The sequence below is a fragment of the Piliocolobus tephrosceles genome, chromosome 8 (genome assembly GCF_002776525.5).
Source record: "Piliocolobus tephrosceles isolate RC106 chromosome 8, ASM277652v3, whole genome shotgun sequence".
NCBI classification, from domain to species: Eukaryota; Metazoa; Chordata; class Mammalia; order Primates; family Cercopithecidae; genus Piliocolobus; species Piliocolobus tephrosceles.
The window spans coordinates 11,933,308-11,944,063 of record NC_045441.1 but is presented as its reverse complement, the minus strand read 5'-3'; the positions used below and the strand labels follow the sequence as shown (position 1 = coordinate 11,944,063).

At 47.0% G+C, this 10,756-nt stretch overlaps 1 protein-coding gene across 14 annotated transcripts in view; it reads right to left on the bottom strand.

The window, feature by feature from the left end:
* STYXL1 (serine/threonine/tyrosine interacting like 1) overlaps positions 1–10,756 on the bottom strand; it is a 58,970-nt gene that overhangs the window by 14,368 nt on the left and 33,846 nt on the right. For 12 of the 14 annotated variants that reach the window (XM_026456621.2, XM_026456622.2, XM_026456615.1 and 9 more), the window contains one exon: positions 7,749–7,900. The exons of the other annotated variants lie outside the window; for them this stretch is intronic. In XM_026456621.2, the coding sequence (XP_026312406.1) occupies positions 7,749–7,900 (152 nt within the window). The remainder of the gene's footprint in view (positions 1–7,748; positions 7,901–10,756) is intronic. 14 annotated transcript variants of the gene reach the window in all.

Here is a 10,756-nt window from a genome sequence, read left to right as displayed (position 1 = left end):
CCCAAAGTGCTGGGATTACAGGCGTGAGCCACCGCGCCCGGCCTTTTTTCCTTTTTTTTTTAAGATACAGGGTCTCTCACTCTGTCACCCAGGCTGGAGTATAAGCGGCTCAATCATAGCTCGCTGCAGTCTTAACTTCCTGGGCTCAAATGATTCTCCTGCCTCAGCCTCCCAGGTAGCTGGGACTACAAGTGCACATGACCATACCCAGAGAATTTTGATACTTTCATATTTTGTAGAGATGGGAGCTTGCTATGTTGCCCAGGCTGGCCTCGAACTCCTGGCCTGTAGTGATCCTCCTCCCTCAGCCTCCCAAAGTGTTGGGATACACATGGGAGCCACCCTGCATGCCCAGAAATGATTCTGATGAAGCCAGCATATATGTAGAGGGGTAGAGAGAACAAAACACCTACTTAAATGGGAGCTTCCTGAGTTCCAGGTCCAAAGTTATCATTAAAACTTTCATTTGCCAGGCGCGGTGGCTCACGCCTGTAATCCCAGCACTTTGGGAGGCCGAGGTGGGTGGATCACAAGGTCAGGAGATCAAGACCATCCTGGCTAACAAGGTGAAACCCCGTCTCTACTAAAAAACACAAAAAATTGGCCGGGCGTGTGGCGGGCGCCTATAGTCCCAGCTACTTGGGAGGCTGAGGCAGAATGGTGTGAACCCGGGAGGCAGAGCTTGCAGTGAGCTGAGATTGTGCCACTGCACTCCAGCCTGGGAGACAGAACAAGGCACAATCTAAAAAAAAAAAAAAGAAAAAAAAACTTTTTGTTTATCTGAAACAAAGACAAGGATTATCTCTTCATTTCTCAAAGTGTGTTCTAAGAAACACTAGTCCTCCATAAGGCACTATGAAAAAAGGGTTCAGGGGTTCAGATAACCAAATGCAATCTGCCCCCGTATCTGTGCGTTCCACATCCATGGATTCAAGCAACCTTGAATCAAAAATATCCAGAAAAATAATTCATGGTTGCATCTGCACAGAACATGTACAGACTTTTTTCTTATCATTATTCCCTAAATGATACAGTATAACAATTATTTACATAGTATGTACATTGTATTAGGTGTTATGAATAATCTAGAGATGATTTAAAGTACACAAGAGGGGCCAGGTGATGTGGCTCACACCTGTAACCCCATCACTTTGGGAGGCCGAGGCAGGTGGATTGCCTGAAGTGAGGAGTTTGAGACCAGCCTGGCCAACAAGTGAAACCCCATCTCCATAAAAACACAAAAATTGGTCAGGCGTGGTGGCACATGCCTGTAGTCCCAGCTACTCAGAAGGCCGAGGCAGGAGAATCACCTGATCCTGGGACGTGGAGGTTGCAGTGAGCTGAGATTGTGCCACTGCACCCCAGCCTGGTGACAGAGCGAGACTCTGTCTCAGATAAATAAAGTATATGGGAGGATATGCTTAGGTTAGATGCAAATACTACACCATCTTATATCAGGGACTTGAAGATCCAAGGATTTTGGCATCTATTGGGGATCGTGGAACCAATCTCCATGGATACTGAAGGACAACTGTACAAATGGACAGCTGTATCTATGATTCCTCTCTTGGAAACAAGGCGTACATTAGCAATCAAAGGTTCGAAGAAGTTGGGCACAGTGGCTGCTCACACCTGTAATACTAGCACTTTGGGAGGTCAAGGTGGGAGGATCGCTTGAGCCCAGGAGTTCGAGACCAGCCTGGGTAACACAGCAAGACCCTTGTCTCTACAAAAAAATAAAAAATAAAAAATTTGCCAGGCATGGTGGCACATGGCTGTAGTCCCAGCTACTCAGGAGGCTGAAGTGGGAGGATCCCACAGGAGTGGAGGTTACAGTGAGTTATGACTACATCACTGCTCTCCAGCCTATCTCTCAAAAAAAAAAAAAAAAAAGAAAAAGAAAAAAGAAAGCCAGATGCGGTGCCTCATGCTTGTAATCCCAGCACTTTGGGAGGCCAAAGTGGGTGGATCACTTGAGGTCAGGAGTTTGAGACCAGCCTGACCAACAAGGTGAAACCTCATCTCTACTAAAAATACAAAAATTAGCCAGGGGTGGCAGTGCACGCCTGTAATCGCAGCTACTCAGGAGGCTGGGGCAGGAGAATCACTTGAACCCAGGAGGCGGAGGCTGCAGTAAGCCGAGATCATGCCATTGCACTCCAGCCTGGGCAACAAGAGTGAAACTCCATCTCAAAAAAAAAAAAAAAACTCTCAAAGAAGTTCTGCAGTAGAGAATTGCACTCCCACTGGATAACTTGATGTTTCCGTGAGACTCTGATTAGAGACCACTTTCTCCATTATTACACCACAGAAAATGCTGACCTTTGCCAAAGATCAAAATCAGTACCGAAAGTCCCCTGGCTCCAAGTCCGACTCAGAAATAAATCTTAAGGACCTCAGGTGTGTGGGTCCTTCAGAGCCACCTGAACTCAGCACATCTCACTCCCTTTCCCACGGCAGTAAACCCTCTGCAAGCCCACATCCTTCCCAAGCCACCAGCTTCGAAAGCCATTAGCAAAGAACAGACACCAAGCTGAGCCAGTTCTCAAGCCTGTGACACGGAGATACCATCACCCCACTGCCTGCGGGCAGGCCCATCGCTTACTCCAGTGTGGGCTGCCCCTAACCCAGAGGCTCAGCTTGCTGGTGCCAAAATGAAATCCCCCTTTCAATTTCCACTTGAAAAATCTCACTAAAAGGCCACACATGGTGGCTTACGCTTGTAATCCCAGCACTTTGGGAAGCTGAGGCAGGTGGATCACCTGAGGTCAGGAGTTCAAGAACAGCCTGGCCAACATGGTGAAACCCCATCTCTAAAAATACAAAAATTAGCCGGTTATGGTGGCACATGCCTGTAATTCCAGCTACTCTGGAGGCTGAGGCAGGAGAATCACTTGAACCCAGGAGGCGGAGGTTGCAGTGAGCCCAGATCGTGCCATTGCACTCCAGCCTGGGCAACAGAGATGCAGTCTAAAAAAAAAAAAACCTCACAAAACTCCCATAGCAAATCTATCAACCCCTCTTCCTGCTGTTTTGAAACCAACTTCCTTTTCTGCGGTTGTGTGGGTTTGGCTGGGAAGAGGGTGTGACGTAGATAAAAACATACTGTACTGTAAAATGTGTGTAAATGCTCAGTGACACAATGCAAAGGAAACCAGTATCTCAAATGACTATGCCCAAACTGGGCACACTGCCTTCCCCCAGAACCACCTCCCTCTTCCCCCACCCCGATCCCTCCCGAGTGTTCCCCACAATGAACCATATCACAGCCCCCATCACCCACGCCTAAAACCAGGGCATCATCCCAGCCCCCTCTCTCTCCCATGCCCTCATGTCTGATCAGTGCTACCTCCTAAATCTTTCTTTCTTTCTTCTTTTTTCTTTTCACTCTGCCACCCAGGTTGGAGTGCAGTGATGTGATCTCAGCTCACTGCAACCTCCACCTCCTAGGTTCAAGTGATTTTCCTGCCTCAGCCTCCCGAGTAACTGGGATTACAGGCATGTGCCACCACACCCAGCTAATTTTTGTATTTTTAGTAGAGATGGGGTTTCACCATTGCCAGGATGGTCTTGATCTCTTGACCTCGTGATCCGCCCGCCTTGGCCTCCCAAAGTGCTGGGATTACAGGTGTGAGACGCCACGCCCGGCCTTTTAAAAAAATTTTTGTGTAAACAAAGTCTCACTATGTTGCCCAGGCTAGTCTCAAACTCCTGGACTCAAGTGATCTTCCCACCTCCTCTTTGACCTCCCAAAGTGCTAGGATTCCAAGCTTGAGCCACCACAGCTGGCCAGTCACCTGCAGTCTAAAGACAGCCGCAAACAAGTAATCCAATCCAACCCTCACAGCTACCCCAGCCACAACCCTGCGCCTTCTTCCCGATTTGACTAGACTAGGAGCAAAGGCAAGTTACAGGAATATGCATCTGTCAAAACGGACCATACTGGGCCTTTTAAATATGTGCAGTTCATCATGTCAGTTACACTTTACTAAAGCTTCAGAAATGAGGGGGCGGCGGTGATGAGTTATCAGCAGTGTAGGGTTTGCAGAGAAGAAATTAATCTCTCTGTACTCTGCAAAGCCAGGAAGGGGTCCTCCAAGATCGAGGAGGAGTTCCAATGAAGATAAGACTTGATTCAGATTTGAGGTTGGAACATTAAACTGCCCTGGCTTATACTAGATTGATTGTCTTTACTTCCTTTAATTGACTGTACATCTGTTGAGCTGAAATTCACAGTGCTGTTATCTCAGTAGAAGAAGGGGATGTCTTTGTGAGCCAGACATGCATACCCTGGATCTGGGAACATGTCTGACCTCAGGCACAAGTCCCTATCTTATCACACAGGATCATTCTGGGATCCTGGTGAAGGAATGTGGGCATGCGGGGCAGGGGACCGGGTCATGGGCTTCCAAGTTAAGGGGAGGAAGTTGGAGGAAATGCCTAGCAGGGGTTGAAGGGAGTCACTGCTGGCTGCGCTCTCTGGGAGATCCTCAGCCCCAGAAGGAGCCAGGGTGAGGCTGAGCTGGGTCCCGAGCAAACCAGCAGGAGAGGCCACCAGCAGCTCACACAGCCAGATGGGGCCAGAGAGCAGGAGCTTTCCCACCACTGACACGCAGTCAGGCACACAGGCAGGTCCACTCTGGACCCTACTGCCAAAGGTCCTCTGCCCAGAAGGGGGGAAGACAGCAGCTGTCCTTAAAGCTAAACCCCATCCCTCCCTACTTTGAGTCCCTCAGCAAACCCTAGGCTGCCCAGCTCTGAGGCATGGGAATAGATGAGACTTGATCCAGATTTGAGGTTGGAATATTAAACTGCCTTAGCTTCTACTAGACTGTCTTTTTACTTCCTTTATTTAACATTATTTCAAAACTATACACTAGTTGGCCAGGTACGGTGGTTCATGCCTATAATTCCAGTACTTTGGGAGGCCAAGGCAGGAGGATTGCTTAAGGTCAGGAGTTTCGGACCAGCCATGGCAACATAGCAAGACCCTGTCTCTACAGAAAATTTTAAAACTTAGCCGACTGTGGTGGCTTGCATCGGTAGTCCCGTCTACTCAAGAGGCTGAGGCTGGAGGATACTGAGCCCAGGAGGTGGAGGCTGCAGTGAGCTATGATTGCACCACTGCACTCCAGCCTGGGCGACAGACTGAGACCCTGTCTCTAAAACATATATATCACCCAACTTCAAACATTAACAATTCATTGGCCAATCTTCTTTCCTCTATACCCTCACTGCCTTCTCACCTCACCCCAGATTATTTGAAAGGAAATTCCAGACATCACGTCATTTCACCCGTAAATATTTTGTTCTGTATTTCTAAAAGATAAGGACTTGAACTTTATAATAACCATAACAATGTCACTACAACCCTCAAAAAGCAACAATTCCTAAACACAATCAAATATCCTGTGAATAGTCACACTTGCTGAGTCATTCTATACTATGACTTCGATTGAAGTTTTTTGTAACCGTTCAAGGTGGCCAGAAAGTATGGAATCTGCTCACGATGTTGCTAAGGGCAGCAAGGGGAACAGAGCAGAAGACAACTGTTAGAAAAAGCTAAAACCACTTTCTGTTTACATTCCATTGTGTTCAGACACTTCAATAAGCCAGACATCTGTACACACGGCACCCTCTGAGGACCAGGCCCTGCCTGCAAATCTCTGCACAGTCTGGTGCTAGCCTTAGACAACTCCACCCAGTTCTCTTCCTCGAAAGCTCCTCCTCCTTCAGCTTTGGCTCTGGGAAGCTCAAGTGCCTCTTCTCTGGGCTCCAGATACCCAGGGCGTCCCTTGACATAGTTCAGCTTCCAGCCACTGCCTTCCCTACAGACAGGGCCACTCAGCAACAGAAACTGGTATCTCAAAATTGTTTTGTTATGACAAAACTGGCCCTGAGTTGATAATGTTTGGAGATAGGTGATGGACAAAGAAGGGGTTTCATACCTGATTCTTTTTGTATAAAAAAAATTATAATAGGCTGAGTGCTGTGGCTCACGCCTGTAATCCCAGCACTTTGGGAGGCCGAGGCGGGTGGATTGCTTGAGGTCAGGAGTTGGAGACCAGCCTGACCAACATGGGGAAACCCTGTCTCTACTGAAAAATTATAATAGAGATGGGGGTCTCACTATATCGCCCAGGCAGGTCTTCAACTCCTGAGATCAAGCAATCCTCCTGCCTTGGCCTCCCAGAGTGCTAGAACTACAGGTGTGAGTCACCATACCTGGCTGATTTTCCTTTATTATTTTTTTATTTTTTGGAGACAGGGTCTTACTTTGTCAACCAGCCTGGAGTACACTGGCATGGTAATGACTCATTGCAGCCTCGACCTCCTGGGCTCAAGCAATCCTCCCATCTCTCTTCTACATTATTTTTTTGAGCCAGGCTCTCATTCTGTCACCCAGGCTGGAGAGCAGTGGCGTGATCTCGGCTCCCTGCAACCTCCACCTCCTGGGTTCAAGTAATTCTCCTGCCTCACCCTCCCAAGTAGCTGGGACTACAGGTGGGCCACTATGCCCAGTTAATTTTTGTATTTTTGGTAGAGACAGGGTTTTGCCATGTTGCTTAGGCTGGTCTCAAACTCCTGAGCTCGTGATCCATGCAGCTTAGCCTCCAAAAGGGGTGGGATTATAGGCGTGAGCCACCACAGCCAGCTCCATTTATTGATTTTTTTGTAGAGACAAGGTCTCACTATGTTGCCCAGGCCGGTCTCAAAGTACTGAGCTCAAGCAATCCTCCTGCCTTGGCCTTCCCAAGTGCTGAGCTTACACGCATGAGCCACTGAGCCTGACCAATCCTTCCCACTTTTGTGTATTTTTGTATCCTCTGGATCCAGCTAGGATTTGTGGAACCAGACAGCCAAGAAAAAAGAGGTGGTCTCGAGCTGCGAAGCCCCTGCCTGTCTGACCTTGAAATCGGTCCACATCGAGCCTGCCCTCTTTGCTCACTGTTTCAACCAGACAGCCGACAATTCCTTATAAAGAACTGTGGCCGGGCACGGTGGCTCACTCCTGTAATCGCAGCACTTTGGAAAGCTGAGGCAGGTGGATCACTTGAAGTCAGTAGTTTGAGACCAGACTGGGCAACATGGTGAAACCCCGTCTATACTAAAAACACAAAAATTGGCCGGGCGTGGTGGCTCACGCCTGTAATCCCAGCACTTTGGGAGGCCGAGGCGGGCGGATCATGAGGTCAGATCGAGACCATCCTGGCAAACACGGTGAAACCCCATCTCTACTAAAAATACAAAAAATTAGCCGGGCGAGGTGACGGCGCCTGTAGTCCCAGCTACTCGGGAAGCTGAGGCTGGAGAATGGCGTAAACCCGGGAGGTGGAGCTTGCCTGGGCGACAGAGCGAGACTCTGTCTCAAAAAAAAAAAAAAAAAAACACAAAAATTAGCCAGGCATGGTGGTTTGTGCCTGTAGTCCCAGCTACCAGAGAAGCTGAGGCAGAAGAATCGCTTGAACCCAGGAGGCAGAGGTTGCAGTGAGCCAAGATCATGCCACTGCACTCCAGCCTGGACAACAAAGTGAGAGTGTTTCAAAAAAAAAAAAAAAAAAAAAAAAAACACTGGACCTGGGCTCCTGGCAGCTCTAAGTTCATGTCTGCAGCCCAGTCTCCACCCACCCCACCTCCTCCACTTTCTCTATATCCTCTGTCCCTTTCTCCTACTCTGTCACCCACGGGTCAGTCTCCAGGCCCATCCTTCCCATCTGGGCCTGCCTATGCTCAATATTTGGTCCTACCTGAGGCATCCAGATGATCTTCTGGGTCCGGAGGAAGTGGTATGTGCCTGAGAAGCGCTCATAGCCCCCTTTCAGGATGTAGACAGGGTGGCGGGTGAGGCGGGTCAGGATCCTGCCATACTCAATGGCTGCTCCAGGCACCACATCTGAGACTGGAGATCAAAGACATAAACGTCTCTTGTGTATCTGCCATTGGTCTAGAGCTGGGATAGATGGCCACTTTCTTCTGAAATGCAATTATTTTATTTCATTTATTTATTTTTTGAGACAGAGTCTCACTCTGTCACCCAGGCTGGAGTGCAATGCGTGATCTCAGCTCACTGCAACCTCCACCTCCTGGGTTCAAGCGATTCTCCTGCCTCAGCCTCCCGAGTAGCTGGGACTACAGGCGCCCACCATGCCTGGCTAATTTTTTATTTTTAGTATAGGCAGGGTTTTACCATGTTTGCCAGGCTGATCTTGAACTCCTGACCTCAGGTGATCCGCCTGCCTCGGCCTCCCAAAGTGCTGGGATTACAGGCATTAGCCACCACGCCCAGCCTGAAACGCAATTATTTAGGAAGCTGAAGCAAGTATAGAGATGAGTTATATTAAAATTTTAAAAGTAGCTTACCACCAGGTTTTTTTGTTTGTTTTTGTTTTTGAGACAGGGCTTCACTCTATCTGGCTAGAGTGCAGTGGTACAATCTCGGCTCACTGCAACCTCCGCCTCCTGGGCTCACACCATCCTCCTACCTCAGCCTCCCAAGTAGCTGAGACTATAGGTGCACACCACCACACCTGGCTAAATTTTGTATTGTTTTATAGAGACAGGGTCTCACTTTCTTGCCCAGGCTGGTCTTGAACTCCTGAGCTCAAGCAATCTACCTGCTTCAGCCTCCCAGAGTGCTGAGATTACAGGCGTGCCCAGCCTAAGTTAATCTTCTTTTCTGTAAACTCTGAGATATACAGTATGATACACAACATTATACAATATATATCTCTCAGAGTTTACAGAAACTGCCAGCTCCAGTTAACCACTCATATGTATACATATAATTTACATATTATATACGTGAATATATTATATTTATACCACATACATATGTAAACTGTATGCTGTATATCATACAACTCACCCACTTAAAGTGTATGATTCCAAACATATAGACCAATGGAACAAAACAGATAACCCAGAAATAAAGCCACACACCTATAACCATCTGATCTTCAACAAAGTTGACAAAAATAAGCAATGGAGGCTGGGCATGGTGGCTTACATCTATAATCCCAGAACCTTGGGAGGCAGAGGCAGGAGAACTGCCTGACCCCAGGAATTTGAGACCAGTGTGGGCAACATGGCAAGACCCCGTCACAAATAAAATTCAAAAAATTAGTTGAGTGTGGTGGCGGGCACCTGCAGTTCCAGCTACTAGAGAGGCTGAGGCAGGAGGATCACCCGAGCCAGGGAGGCTGAGGCTGTAGTGAGCAATGGTTGTGCCACTGCACTCGTCTTGGAGACAGAGCAAGACCCTGTCTCAAAAAATAGGAACAGGGAAAGGATTCCCATTTACTGGTCAATAAATGGTACTAAGATAACTGGTTATCCATATGCAGAAGAATGAAACTGGACCCCTATCACCATACACAAAAATCAACTCAAGATAGATTAAAGACTTAAACGTAACACCTCAAAACTATAGAAATCCTAGAAGAAAATCTAGGAAATACTCTTCTTGACATTGGCCTTGGCAAATAATTTTTGGCTAAGTCCTCCAAAGCAATTGCATCTTCTTGACGTTGGCCTTGGCAAATAATTTTTGGCTAAGTCCTCCAAAGCAACTGCACCTCCTTGACATTGGCTTTGGCAAACAATTTTTGGCTAATCCTCCAAAGCAACTGTAACAAAACAAAAATTGACAAATGGGGCCTGAGAACACTAAAGTGCTTCTGCACAACAAGAGAAACTACCAGAGTAAACAAATAGCCTGCAGAATGGCAGAAAGTATCCACAAGCCATGCATCCAACAAAGATCCAACATCCAAAATCTATAAGGAACTGAAATCAAGAAGCAAAAAGCAAACAGCCTCTGATGGTTAATACTGGGTGTCAACTTGATTGGATGGAAGGATGCAAAGTATTGATCCTGGGTGTGTCTGTGAGAATGTTGCCAAAGGAGATTAACATTTGAGTCAGTGGGCTGGGAGAGGCAGACCCACCCTCAGTCTGGTGGGCACCAGCTAATCAGCTGCCAGTACAGCTAGAACATAAAGCAGGCAGAAAAACATAAAAGACTATACTGGCCTAGCCTCCCAGCCTACATCTTTCTCCCCTGCTGCATACTTCCTGCCCTCAAACGTCGGACTGTAAGTTCTTCGGCTTTGTGACTCAGACTGGCTTCCTTGCTCCTCAGCTTGCAGATGGCCTATTGTGGGACCTCGTGATCACATGAGTTAATACTCCTTAATAAACTTCTCTTTATATATATACACATATATATATATGCATATATGTGTGTGTATATATGTGTATATGTGTGTGTGTGTATATATATCCTATTAGTTTTGTCCCTCTAGAGAAGAACTCTAATATACAACTCTATTAAAAAGTGGGCAAAGTACATAAACAGACACTTTTCAAAAGAAGACATACAAGCAGCCAACGAACATGAAAAAATGCTTGACATCACTAATCATCAGAGAAATGCAAATCAAAACCACAATGAGATACCTTCTCACACCAGTCAGAATGGCTTTTATTAGAAAGCCAAAAAATAACAGATGTTGACCAGGGCTATGGAGAAAAGGAACACTTATATACTGTTGGTGGGAATGTAAATTAGTTCAGCCCCTGGGGAAAGGAGTTTGGAGATTTGTCAAAGAACCAAAAATAGAACTACCATTCAACCCAGAAATCCCGTTACTACGTACACATCCAAAAGAAAATATGTTATACCAAAAGGATACCTGTGCCCATATGTTCACTGTAGCACTATTCACAACAGCAAAGACATGGAATATCAACTCAA